This window comes from Gigantopelta aegis, chromosome 8 (genome assembly GCF_016097555.1).
Source record: "Gigantopelta aegis isolate Gae_Host chromosome 8, Gae_host_genome, whole genome shotgun sequence".
NCBI classification, from domain to species: domain Eukaryota; kingdom Metazoa; phylum Mollusca; class Gastropoda; order Neomphalida; family Peltospiridae; genus Gigantopelta; species Gigantopelta aegis.
In genome coordinates, this window is record NC_054706.1 from 20,767,947 (window position 1) to 20,782,107 (window position 14,161).

The 14,161-nt window shown below is 36.3% G+C and overlaps 1 protein-coding gene across 5 annotated transcripts in view; it reads right to left on the reverse strand.

The window, feature by feature from the left end:
• LOC121378193 (protein FAM149B1-like) overlaps positions 1-14,161 on the reverse strand; it is a 125,193-nt gene that overhangs the window by 18,412 nt on the left and 92,620 nt on the right. For 4 of the 5 annotated variants that reach the window (XM_041506271.1, XM_041506267.1, XM_041506270.1 and 1 more), the window contains exons 6-10: positions 9,265-9,426; positions 5,328-5,457; positions 3,617-3,665; positions 2,520-2,611; positions 1,359-1,483 (exon numbers count right to left, since the gene is read on the reverse strand). In XM_041506271.1, coding sequence (XP_041362205.1) covers positions 1,359-1,483; positions 2,520-2,611; positions 3,617-3,665; positions 5,328-5,457; positions 9,265-9,426 — 558 coding nt within the window. The remainder of the gene's footprint in view (positions 1-1,358; positions 1,484-2,519; positions 2,612-3,616; positions 3,666-5,327; positions 5,458-9,264; positions 9,427-14,161) is intronic. The other variant, XM_041506268.1, reaches the window with a different exon arrangement.

Consider the following 14,161-nt stretch of genomic DNA (forward strand, 5'->3'; position numbering starts at 1 on the left):
CAGCAGATAAGGTGTGTTTTTTACGACTTTTTTTTTAATGTTATGCAGAGCTTCTAGAATTTTTATAAAATCCACTAGCCATGGGATCAGTGATTTAAAACATTAACTAGCCACAATTAAAAATTCACTAGCCCTACTTTACTTTAAGTTAATACAATTTTACTAAATAATAGTAATTATCAGATATGTCACCTAAAGAGGGAAAGAGCTTAAAACACTAACATTGAGGGGTTGGGGTGAGGGCAGGATATTCATATTTACAAATTACTTAACTGCAACATTTGACCCCCCCCCCCCCCCCCCCCCCCCCCCCCCGCCCAAAAAAAAATCAATAGCCATTGGGCATGGCAACAGCAGTTATTTACTAGCCTAACATTGAATATCACTAGCCATGGGAAAGGGGCTACCATAATCTTTGATGTTATGATCAACATTTACTGATATTTCAGAAACAACTATAACAAGATGTGTGTGGAGTAGGTGGGTGGGGTGCAAACCCCTGAAATTAAGAAAATGTCCACAGCAAGAAAAACATGTCACTGAAAAAACCCACCTGAATACAGTCTAATGCAAAAAAGTGCTGTTGAGAATTAAAAACTGCACGGCATTGCCGGTTGCCGTGGGCAACTGCAGTGGTTGGGGTTACATCTTTGAAGATGAAATTGCTTTAATATCTACCACATAACAATAAATAAATGATTTGACAGTAATTTCAAAAATTGCCTCTGCCAAACAAAAACAAAATATGTGGAAAAAGAACCGGCCTCAGTGGAGCAGTGGTTAAGCCATAGGACTACAGGCTGGTAGGTACAGGGTTCGCAGCCCGGTACCGACTCCAACCCAGAGTGAGTTTTTAAGGGCTCAATGGGTAGGTGTAAGGCCACTACACCCTCTTCTCTCTCACTAACCGCTAACCAACTAACAACTAACCCACTGTTTTGAGCAGACAGCCCAGATAGCCGAGGTGTGTGCCCAGGACAACGTGTTTGAACCTTAATTGGATATAAGCACGAAAATAAGTTGAAATGAAAATGTGGCAAAAGTAATTTCTTGTCACGATAATATACATCGGCAAAATAAAGGCTGACACCAGCACTGCTGAACAGCAACATGAACTGTCAGGGCCACATACTTCATGTACATAACAAAACGGAAGATCCTGCATGCAGAATTACAGGGCTAGCTATGGGTGAGGAGAAAATGTCACCAAATTATCTGTTAAACTTCAAAATGCAGAAAACCAGTTAGTTTGTAACAAAACATCAATTATTATTTGTAATTATTTCACCAAATTAAAAATAAAATTCCCCAATTGTTTTTAGAATTTGCAACATGTTTACCAGCCAGTGTATACTTACATGGGTACATGTCGATCCTTGAGAGCTATGGGAGAAATGTGCAAGAGATCCTCAAATGATTTCTGGTTGTCAGTGCTGCCTCCTAGATGTGTGTGAGCTCGCTGTAAAGGGTAGAGCTGATGCTGCTGGAAAACAAGAACATAAACTGTACACATAGACAGATGGACAGACGGACAGACGAACAGACAGACAGATACTGACAGACTGATGGACGGACAGACACATACACACACAGACAGATGCATAGACATACAGTCGGACAGACAGACGGACACACACACACACACACACACATACGGACAGTCAGACACATAGGCAGATAATGAAACGGACGAATAATGAACAAGTCAGACACAGATAATTAGGTTCCAGTCAGAAAAGGAATTTCTTAGAACTTTTTAAAATTTTATTTTAGCTGATATTTCTATATGGTGTAATTGGAAATATTTTTTTCCATTGGTTTACATTTGTATGATTTTGCCCAAAAAAATCCCACCCCAAATTTCATTGAGTATTTAAATTTGTGGATCGAAAAGGTTGCATCATAATTTCGTATTACTGTATACATGTATTATATTCTCTTTGTGTTCTTAAGTTTGTTGAATCCACTAGTCCACAAATTACATGAAAATTAAACCACTACAAACAAAGTGATTTCCGAGTAACCAATTTCTGCTACATCTTAACTTTAAAAAAAAATGTAACAATTACATTTAATCATAATTATATTCTATTAGGCCATAATAAAACGAATACCAAATTTCTATCCCCACCCATCCCGAGAATAAAGGTCCAACCCCATTTCTTAAAATCTAATCCTCCAATTTTTTTTCTCGATGTATGGTATTTGAATATTTCCAAGGTAGTACCTAAAAATATTTTTAAAAAAGGAATTTTTTTGGATGGAAATCTAGCATTTTTGATTATTATGGCCTTATAAGAAAATGTCTTGATAAAAAATGTAAAATGTTTTATTTCACAATGCACTCAACACATTTTATTTACGGTAAATCAAATGAAGGAAGGATAAAAGGAAATGTTTTATTTAATGACGCACTCAACACATTTTGTTTACGGTTATATGGTGTCGGAGTAAAACAAACGTTACAGAAAACATTTGGCCCTTTCGACACTGAGATTAGATACAAGTAGAGAACGTACCCTGTGCTGTAGTGCATATGATGGTTCACGAGATGAGGGAGTCGGGTCATGTAAGGGATAACCTAGTGGTGTGGCACCATGAAGCTTGGACTCTGAAACACAATACAAACAGTTCATGATAACCTAGCGGTGTGGCACCATGAAGCTTGGACTCTGAAACACAATACAAACAGCTCATGATAACCTAGCGGTGTGGCACCATGAAGCTTGGACTCTGAAACACAATACAAAGAGTTCATGATAACCTAGCGGTGTGGCACCATGAAGCTTGGACTCTGAAACACAATACAAACAGTTCATGATAACCTAGCGGTGTGGCACCATGAAGCTTGGACTCTGAAACACAATACAAACAGGTCATGATAACCCAGCGGTGTGGCACCATGAAGCTTGGACTGTGAAACACAATACAAACAGGTCATGATAACCCAGTGGTGTGGCACCATGAAGCTTGGACTGTGAAACACAATACAAACAGATCATGATAACCCAGTGGTGTGGCCATGAAGCTTGGACTCTGAAACACAAGACAAACACTTCATGATAACCTAGAGGTGTGGCACCATGAAGCTTGGACTCTGAAACACAATACAGACACTTCATGATAACCTAGTGGTGTGGCACCATGAAGCTTGGACTCTGAAACACAATACAGACACTTCATGATAACCTAGTGGTGTGGCTTGGGACTCTGAAACACAATACAAACAGTTCATAATAACCTAGTGTTTTAGCTTGGACTCTGAAACACAATACAGACAGTTCATGGTAACCTAGTGGTGTGGCTTGGGACTCTGAAACACAATACAAACAGATCATGATAACCTAGGTGTGGCAGGATTTATAATATTTTTTATAAAATTGAAATAGTTTTAATTGGAAATAAAAACATAAGTACTGTCATCTTCTGATTTTTGACTACAACTTGGCAACATGTTTTTTAGTCTGCTTTATACTTTACTTTATTATAAAGTTAACATTCAAGTATTGAATTGTAAAGCCACTGAAGTTCCTACATGCAACCTGGTGCCAATTAAGACTCACAGACGGACAGATGGAATAAAATCTCGCCATATCGGTGTGTCCTAAATACTTACCGAGTAAAATAGAGAATTCTTTTATCACTGTCCTCATCCAAGAAATAATCTAAAAAACAAACATGTAATTAAGTTGAAAATCAGACAAATCAATGTTTTTAGTACCATGGGACTATACTCATGATGAATATTTCACAGTGGTGTGAGCTAACATCAAGATTAACTGGCAGTCAAACCTATACACACATGCAAGTAGTCACCTTTTCTAAGCAGCCACATATTTCAAAAGACCATGTAACTATTCTTCAAAATTATCTGGTATGGCATAAATAATTTATCATAAAATACATGTACATGTAAGCCAAAAATATCCAATAAAATAATATGTGATATTTTTCAGATCACATATACTTTCAGAATTTGGTAACTTTGCAAATTACATGTAAATTAATAACTTTTACCAACACGATGCTCCAAAATTGCCAGATAATTCAGTTATCAAAAAAATGTTACAGTAATTTTACATTTAAAATAGTCAAGCATTCTGAAAACAAAATTGCCATGCACTACTTTATTATTATGTAAGGATATGCAATATGACATCATTCTAATACTGACATTATTTCTTTTCAAAAAGACCGCACGTGATATATTCATACCTGATTTAAATATAAAGTAACGGCTGACTGGACTTATAGTAAATGTTGAATATCAATGTAACGGCTGGCTGGACTTATAGTAAATGTTGAATATCAAGTAACGGCTGACTGGACTTATAGTAAATGTTGAATATCAAGTAACGGCTGACTGGACTTATAGTAAATGTTGAATATCAAGTAACAGCTGGCTGGACTTATAGTAAATGTTGAATATAATGTAACGGCTGACTGGACTTATAGTAAATGTTGAATATCAAGTAACGGCTGTCTGGACTTATAGTAAATGTTGAATATCAAGTAACGGCTGACTGGACTTATAGTAAATGTTGAATATCAATTAACGGCTGACTGGACTTATAGTAAATGTTGAATATCAAGTAACGGCTGACTAAGTAAATGTTGAATATAAGTAACGATGTGACTTATAGTAAATGATTATTGTGCTACCTCTTGCCACATGAAATCGAACACTGCACTACTTTACCACATGGCTATATTAGATGTACTACCACATATTAAGTATAGTAAGTGATGTGATTTCCATGATTATTGTGTTACCTCTTGCCACATGAAATCGAACACTGCACTACTTTACCACATGGCTATATTAGATGTACTACCACATATTAAGTATAGTAAGTGATGTGATTTCCCCGATTATTGTGTTACCTCTTGCCACATGAAATCGAACACTGCACTACTTTCCACAGGGCTATATTAGATGTACTACCACATATTAAGTATAGTAAGTGATGCGATTTCCCCGATTATTGTGTTACCTCTTGCCACATGAAATCGAACACTGCACTACTTTACCACAGGGCTATATTAGATGTACTACCACATATTAAGTATAGTAAGTGATGCGATTTCCCCGATTATTGTGTTACCTCTTGCCACATGAAATCGAACACTGCACTACTTTACCACAGGGCTATATTAGATGTACTACCACATATTAAGTATAGTAAGTGATGCGATTTCCCCGATTATTGTGTTACCTCTTGCCACATGAAATCGAACACTGCACTACTTTACCACAGGGCTATATTAGATGTACTACCACATATCAAGTATAGTAAGTGATGCGATTTCCCCGATTATTGTGTTACCTCTTGCCACATGAAATCGAACACTGCACTTGTGACGCTGTCTTTGAGACAGGCATTCGGAGTAATGGGTGGGTAACCAATTCGCCGCCGCCGGGGCGTTATCTGCTTCTTGTTGTCTAGATCTTCGTGACTGAAACAACAACGTAGACAATAGTCATTGTTAGTTCACATGTCTTTTGAGTTTCTTCATCAAAACTCAGATGGACCAGCAGAATTATTTGTAAATTTTGTGAATCTGGTCAGAAAATATATAGCCAAATTCTTGTTTTAATTAGTATAATATAAAATAATAATAATAATAATAAACAAAAAAATTTAATTAGCTTTCCGACAACTTAATATTGAAATATTTTTGCCAGATTTAAATTTCAATCTGCATTTGGTAACTTGAAGACCGGCAGCTTAAATCTGCAAACTTTTCTATTTCTAAAAATCAAATGTTAAACTAGTCCTTAGCTAACTATTTTCGGAGGTGTTGGAGTGTGGAGGAAATATGTAGCACACTACCTAACTTCTATGATGGTACAAGAAGCAATTTTAAGTTTAGGTAGCTTGAAACACAATCTTACAATACCTGGGACAACTATCATGAATTAAAAAGATTATTTAATAAAGAAAATTAAAGTCTAAAAATCTTACAAACAAATTGCAAATCCTGGATCTCTATAAACAGATTTAATTAAATGTATTAATCAAACTACATGTTGAAAATTAATAACTGGCAGATATGGACATAAAGTACTCACATGTCTTTATAATCAATGGCTATGATTTCCTCATTCACCCCATAAAGTACTGACATGTCTTTATAATTGATGGCTATGATTTCCTCATTCACCCCATTAAGTACTTACATGTCTTTATAATTGATGGCTATGATTTCCTCGTACACCCCATAAAGTACTCACATGTCTTTATAATCGATGGCTATGATTTCCTCACACCCTCCATAAAGTACTCACATGTCTTTATAATCGATGGCTATGATTTCCTCGTACACCCCATAAAGTACTCACATGTCTTTATAATCGATGGCTATGATTTCCTCGTACACCCCATAAAGTACTCACATGTCTTTATAATCGATGGCTATGATTTCCTCGTACACCCCATAAAGTACTCACATGTCTTTATAATCGATGGCTATGATTTCCTCGTACACCCCATAAAGTACTCACATGTCTTTATAATCGATGGCTATGATTTCCTCACACCCTCCATAAAGTACTCACATGTCTTTATAATCGATGGCTATGATTTCCTCACACCCTCCATAAAGTACTCACGTCTTTATAATCGATGGCTACGATTTCCTCACACCCTCCATAAAGTACTCGCATGTCTTTATAATCGATGGCTACGATTTCCTCACACCCTCCATAAAGTACTCGCATGTCTTTATAATCGATGGCTACGATTTCCTCACACCCTCCATAAAGTACTCGCATGTCTTTATAATCGATGGCTACGATTTCCTCACACCCTCCATAAAGTACTCGCATGTCTTTATAATCGATGGCTACGATTTCCTCACACCCTCCATAAAGTACTCGCATGTCTTTATAATCGATGGCTACGATTTCCTCACACCCTCCATAAAGTACTCGCATGTCTTTATAATCGATGGCTACGATTTCCTCACACCCTCCATAAAGTACTCGCATGTCTTTATAATCGATGGCTACGATTTCCTCACACCCTCCATAAAGTACTCGCATGTCTTTATAATCGATGGCTACGATTTCCTCACACCCTCCATAAAGTACTCGCATGTCTTTATAATCGATGGCTACGATTTCCTCACACCCTCCATAAAGTACTCGCATGTCTTTATAATCGATGGCTATGATTTCCTCGTACACCCCATAAAGTACTCGCATGTCTTTATAATCGATGGCTATGATTTCCTCACACCCTCCATAAAGTACTCGCATGTCTTTATAATCGATGGCTACGATTTCCTCACACCCTCCATAAAGTACTCGCATGTCTTTATAATCGATGGCTACGATTTCCTCACACCCTCCATAAAGTACTCGCATGTCTTTATAATCGATGGCTATGATTTCCTCACACCCTCCATAAAGTACTCGCATGTCTTTATAATCGATGGCTACGATTTCCTCACACCCTCCATAAAGTACTCGCATGTCTTTATAATCGATGGCTACGATTTCCTCACACCCTCCATAAAGTACTCGCATGTCTTTATAATCGATGGCTACGATTTCCTCACACCCTCCATAAAGTACTCGCATGTCTTTATAATCGATGGCTACGATTTCCTCGTACACCCTCCATAAAGTACTCGCATGTCTTTATAATCGATGGCTACGATTTCCTCGTACACCCCATAAAGTACTCGCATGTCTTTATAATCGATGGCTATGATTTCCTCACACCCTCCATAAAGTACTCGCATGTCTTTATAATCGATGGCTATGATTTCCTCACACCCTCCATAAAGTACTCGCATGTCTTTATAATCGATGGCTATGATTTCCTCACACCCTCCATAAAGTACTCGCATGTCTTTATAATCGATGGCTATGATTTCCTCACACCCTCCATAAAGTACTCGCATGTCTTTATAATCGATGGCTATGATTTCCTCACACCCCCCATAAAGTACTCGCATGTCTTTATAATCGATGGCTATGATTTCCTCACACCCTCCATAAAGTACTCGCATGTCTTTATAATCGATGGCTATGATTTCCTCACACCCTCCATAAAGTACTCGCATGTCTTTATAATCGATGGCTATGATTTCCTCACACCCTCCATAAAGTACTCGCATGTCTTTATAATCGATGGCTATGATTTCCTCACACCCCCATAAAGTACTCGCATGTCTTTATAATCGATGGCTATGATTTCCTCACACCCTCCATAAAGTACTCATATGTCTTTATAATCGATGGCTATGATTTCCTCGTACACCCCATAAAGTACTCGCATGTCTTTATAATCGATGGCTATGATTTCCTCACACCCTCCATAAAGTACTCATATGTCTTTATAATCGATGGCTATGATTTCCTCACACCCTCCATAAAGTACTCACATGTCTTTATAATCGATGGCTACGATTTCCTCACACCCTCCATAAAGTACTCACATGTCTTTATAATCGATGGCTACGATTTCCTCACACCCTCCATAAAGTACTCACATGTCTTTATAATCGATGGCTATGATTTCCTCACACCCTCCATAAAGTACTCACATGTCTTTATAATCGATGGCTATGATTTCCTCACACCCTCCATAAAGTACTCACATGTCTTTATAATCGATGGCTATGATTTCCTCACACCCTCCATAAAGTACTCACATGTCTTTATAATCGATGGCTATGATTTCCTCGTACACCCCATAAAGTACTCACATGTCTTTATAATCGATGGCTATGATTTCCTCACACCCTCCATAAAGTACTCACATGTCTTTATAATCGATGGCTACGATTTCCTCGTACACCCCATAAAGTACTCACATGTCTTTATAATCGATGGCTACGATTTCCTCACACCCTCCATAAAGTACTCACATGTCTTTATAATCGATGGCTACGATTTCCTCACACCCTCCATAAAGTACTCACATGTCTTTATAATCGATGGCTACGATTTCCTCACACCCTCCATAAAGTACTCACATGTCTTTATAATCGATGGCTACGATTTCCTCACACCCTCCATAAAGTACTCACATGTCTTTATAATCGATGGCTACGATGATTTCCTCACACCCTCCATAAAGTACTCACATGTCTTTATAATCGATGGCTACGATGATTTCCTCGTACACCCCATAAAGTACTCACATGTCTTTATAATCGATGGCTACGATTTCCTCACACCCTCCATAAAGTACTCACATGTCTTTATAATCGATGGCTACGATTTCCTCACACCCTCCATAAAGTACTCACATGTCTTTATAATCGATGGCTATGATTTCCTCATACACCCCGTCCTCCACGTAAATGTCTTCTACCAAGAACGCGTACTCGGAATGGCCCTGATCAGAGATAAGAGCTGCTGCCTCGACGGGGGCCTTACAGGCACTTACATGTCGACCCGTCAGTGATAAACTGAAACAGAAAAACCCCACAAATATTTTAGTTTAAAATATAGTGAGACTTTGTTATCTTGATGTTGAAGAGACTGAACCAAACAGCTTGATATAATGGTATACCACGAAACAATTTTTTTTTTTTTTACAGTAAAAAAAGTTACAGTAACAGATACAGAAAATCCATTTATGGGGGTCCCAATGACATGAGACCGAGGGCCACAAATGTTCCTGAAGGGATTCCTCGGAATTTCAACATAAAAAAAAACATATAACTGACTCAACTTTTCTTCTTTTCGCGTGGTGGTGGTGGTGGTGGTGGTGGTGGTGGTGGGGGGGGGCGCGCGTGGGGGGCGGCGCATTAAATCCACCACTGAGTTATCCTGGCCTAAAAGATAACAGCAGTTGAGATAACAGACCTCTAACAGGGCTGCACAAATCGGACATTAATTTGCATAACCCATTAATGGGTTATGCAAATTATTTCCGAGTACCAGGGGTAACCTTTTTTCTTTGAAATATCCATTTTCTAAATAATATAAAACACTAAATAATATACTAATGTAACATTTCATATAATAAAATAAAATCACTATAATTTTATTTTTTTTAAATAATTTAATGTATAACATTATTAATATTAATTCAGTTGTTTTCGTCTCTGAATTTTAATTATGATGACAAGCAAAATATCATTTAGCACCGAACAAATTTTGTGCAAATGGTAAATAGTTCCACATGACCCGCAGGCAAATAAAACAATCATTCAATTTACAATCTTCCTGTTTGTCTTGTTTTTAATGATGGCACAGTAGCAGTGGAGAACTAGAACTCATGTCTGCCCTTTTCAGTTAAGTGATTTTCTGTGTTCTGTTTGAAAAGGAAAGGAATGTTGTTTAACAACACATTGTTTAATTACTGTTCATCTATGGTGCTTGAAAACAAACATCTTCAGCCATCATGGAACAAAGTTTATTCATACACTTTGTTTTATACCAAATTCTACATGACTTAATTTTAAAGACTTTTTCAGTCTGTATACCATAGCTACGTATGTCTACAATTTGCAAGAACAATCATTTAGTGTGTGACATCCTCTACAAGGATGTAAGAGGTTATGCAATAAGGAAATGGGTTACTGAAATTTAATTTGGCATAACCCATAAATAGATTATGTAAATTTTCAATTCTTAACAGGCCTGGATAACAATGTTTGACTGTGGGCATTTGAAGAATACAATACCACCACAATAAATATTTTTCATAAACTACAAAGGAAAGGAATATTTATCTAACAACACTGCAGTACATTTAGTTTCTTTAAGGAATAATTTACTTAGACAATTTTTGGAATGTTAATAATTAAGAGGACAACAGTGATGAATTAATTTGACAATTTCAAGATACAGGTCTTACCAATAATGCTGGTTTCACTGTAGGAAATTATGTTTTCCTGACAACATGGTGTTGCTAAGAAAGCAAACAACTTGAAACATGTAATACAAAACTCTAGAAATATCTAACAGTAATCCTGTAATGTAAAAAATAAAATAAAATAAATACCTACATTAATTGAACTGCTATTGAATAACATTAAGGGTAAAGCTGATCAAGCGTATAACATATCATGTAATTAAGAACTGGAAAACACGCTGGTAAAACCAACAGACAGTGAATCGATTAACTTGTTACGCTTCAGTTATATCTTATAGAATTGTTAAATATCTATATTACTGAGCTAACATAGTGGAAGTAGACTGATGTACAGTCAAACCTGTTAAAACAGCCCACCTGGATTAAGTAGCCACCTGTGTTATAAAACCACCTTATAATATTGTTACAGTATAAAATAATTTTCTTTTGTTCAAATATTGTACATATGAGTCATTCATAATTCTTATTTGCTGAAAATAAATACTAGTAGTTTTAATTTTTTATAGGCCTTTTTTTATATCGGTTGACTTACAACAGGTCAGGGCTTGAAATTAGGGACTTAAGTTACAGCTGAGATCGACTAATAGGTGAAGTTTATGGTAAACAGGAAAACAAATATCGATGGTTGTCATTCAATTTACAATCTTCCTGCTTGTCTTGTTTTTAATGTTGGCCCAGTAGCAGTTGAGAACTAGAACTCATGTCTGCCCTTTTCAGTTAAGTGATTTTCTGTGTTCTGTTTGAAAAGGAAAGGAATATTGTTTAACAACACATTGTTTAACTACTGTTCATCTATGGTGCTTGAAAAAAATCCCATCTACAACGATCATGGAACAAAGTTTATTCATACACTTTGTTTTATACCAAATTTCAAATGACTTTTAAAAACCTTTTTAATGACCCTTCTTTAAAATAAGATTGTCAAGAATGGGTTTTGCAATCATCAACATAATATTAATGTTTTGATGAAAATAGCTTTTATTCTTGCCTTATTTTAAAAAAGGAGTGAGGGATTTGTTTTTCACCAATTATCAATGCCCACTCAAAATTCCATAACTTTCCAGGCCTGGCAAATTCCATGACTATTAGGAGTTCCATGACCTAAATGAATTTGGTCGAAGCTACATTTTTTTCGTTTAGGAGGAACTTATTGAAACATTCCTCGATCTGACATCCATGGTGAAGAAAACCAATCACAGACTTAAAACTGTAAAACGCACTCAACACATTTTATTTATGGTGGAAAAGGAAAGGTGGTGAATGATTATTGAATGACACCTCAGCACATGTTTATACTACTGCTGTTCGATGCCAAACATGTATTTAACAACTGAGGCACTTAGTTCAGAGTGTGAGAGAGTAAAGTTAAAGTTTGTTTTGTTTATTGATAGCACATTTATTTATTAGTCAATAAGTTGGTAATTGTGAGTTTTCAAAGGAACCCTGCTATACCGGTATATTTTCTATTAGCAGCAAGGAGATCTTTTATATTCACTTCCCACAGGCAGGCCAGCACATACCATATATCTTTGATATACCCGTCTTGGGACACTGCTTCATGAGATCGAAAATTCACTGCTGACATGCACAAAGACTACTGCTAACAAACAGTAGCAAGGAATAATTTATTTGTGCTTTTCAAAAGACAGGATGCCACATACCACAGCCTTTACTATATCACTCACAGACACTGACTGGAATGGGAAAACCCATTGGGTCCACCTGGCTGAGGGATTGATGCCATGATGTATTGCACCTCAAACAAGTGCCCTACTATTGAGCTACAAGTACACACTTCCCCATATTTAAAAAAAAAGACCTTTGAGTACTGATGAACTGTACCATACTTTAAATACACTGAACACCAAAAATCCCCTGCAAATTAGGGTTTAATGGTTAGTCTGAAATTCGAACTGGCATACTTGATTACAAATGCTGAATTTTGTAATATAGTAAACAGTATATCAACTTGACATTCTTCTCAATCTCAAATATGTGTTAATCCTTTCTTTTAAAAAAACAAAATTTACTGTTAAATTATATGCATGTTTCTTTTGGAAAGAAGGAAATGTTTGATTTAATGACACAGTCAACACATTTTATTTAAAGTTATATGGCTACTCTTTCTGATTAGTAGCAAGGGATCTTTTATATGTGGAGTGGCACGCTATTGGGCCAAAGAAGGAAAATGCAAGGGTGTGTGCATTCAACTCCGTAATCCTTAAAAAATACGTGATTTTGAAGTTTAAAGTAAATAGCATGTTGACATTATGATATATATGATTAAATTACAGTGTTTGGCAATTAGTTTCTTATGATATTTTATTATTAATGATTTTTTTTCTGCTGACGATGTGAGGTAAATTCGCCGGAAACGAGGACACGAACGATGGGTCAACTTAATTGGCGTGTAGCACAAAAACAAGTGAAAACAATTATCAAAATAAAATGTTTGCTTCTAGTTTAATAAAGAAAGAGCCAGTAATTAATTGTGTTGTTCTTTTTTATGCTATCACGTTTATACAGTGAATTAGTTAAAAATCATTGTTGTTCGTTACCATTGTTGTCCAACATGAGCACGACCTTTGTACCTCATAGTCGTTTCTTTGTTTGTTTACTTCTACACAGCTTTTATTTCTACGATTTACATTCAAACAAAGTTTTAATAAAATGGTAAAACCTAATAAGAATGACAAGCTATATTTCTAGCAGATGTAAACAAAGTTTAATTTTTAATTTTTGCGTCCATGTGAAACGAACATTTTCCCGCTCACCCCACGTGGTCAACAATCTTTACCGACTTGTCAATGGGGTATATAGACTGGAAATTTCCACAGGAAGTGACGAAATGACCTTTCACTGTTTTCAACAAAGTATAGAGGCTATAATTGTGACCTGGAAGTCATTTATTGTCCGACATCCGCTTGAAACGCAACGTGATTTGAACTTCGACTAATTGTTATTTTATATGATTTGTGTGCAACTGGATTCGATAATTGACAAAATCAGGTAAGCAAAATACACTCTTTTATTTCTGATATGTTTTTAGTTAAAGTTATAATATGATACATTACAATTTAGCATTTTTAGCTCATTTTTGGTGGACTGCTCAGGGGAGATTTTCATTTGCACACGTGTCTCTGTGAAACAAACATTATTTAAAACTAGATTGTTAAGCGCTGGTGCATCGCTTTTTCGAGATTATTTCTTTTTAATGTAATAAAATCAAAAGCTAATTAATACAAAGTATGAAAGCTAAGTGAAACCGGCGATTATATTTATATTTCTATGCCAGCTGATGTTCGTTTCACGGACAATAT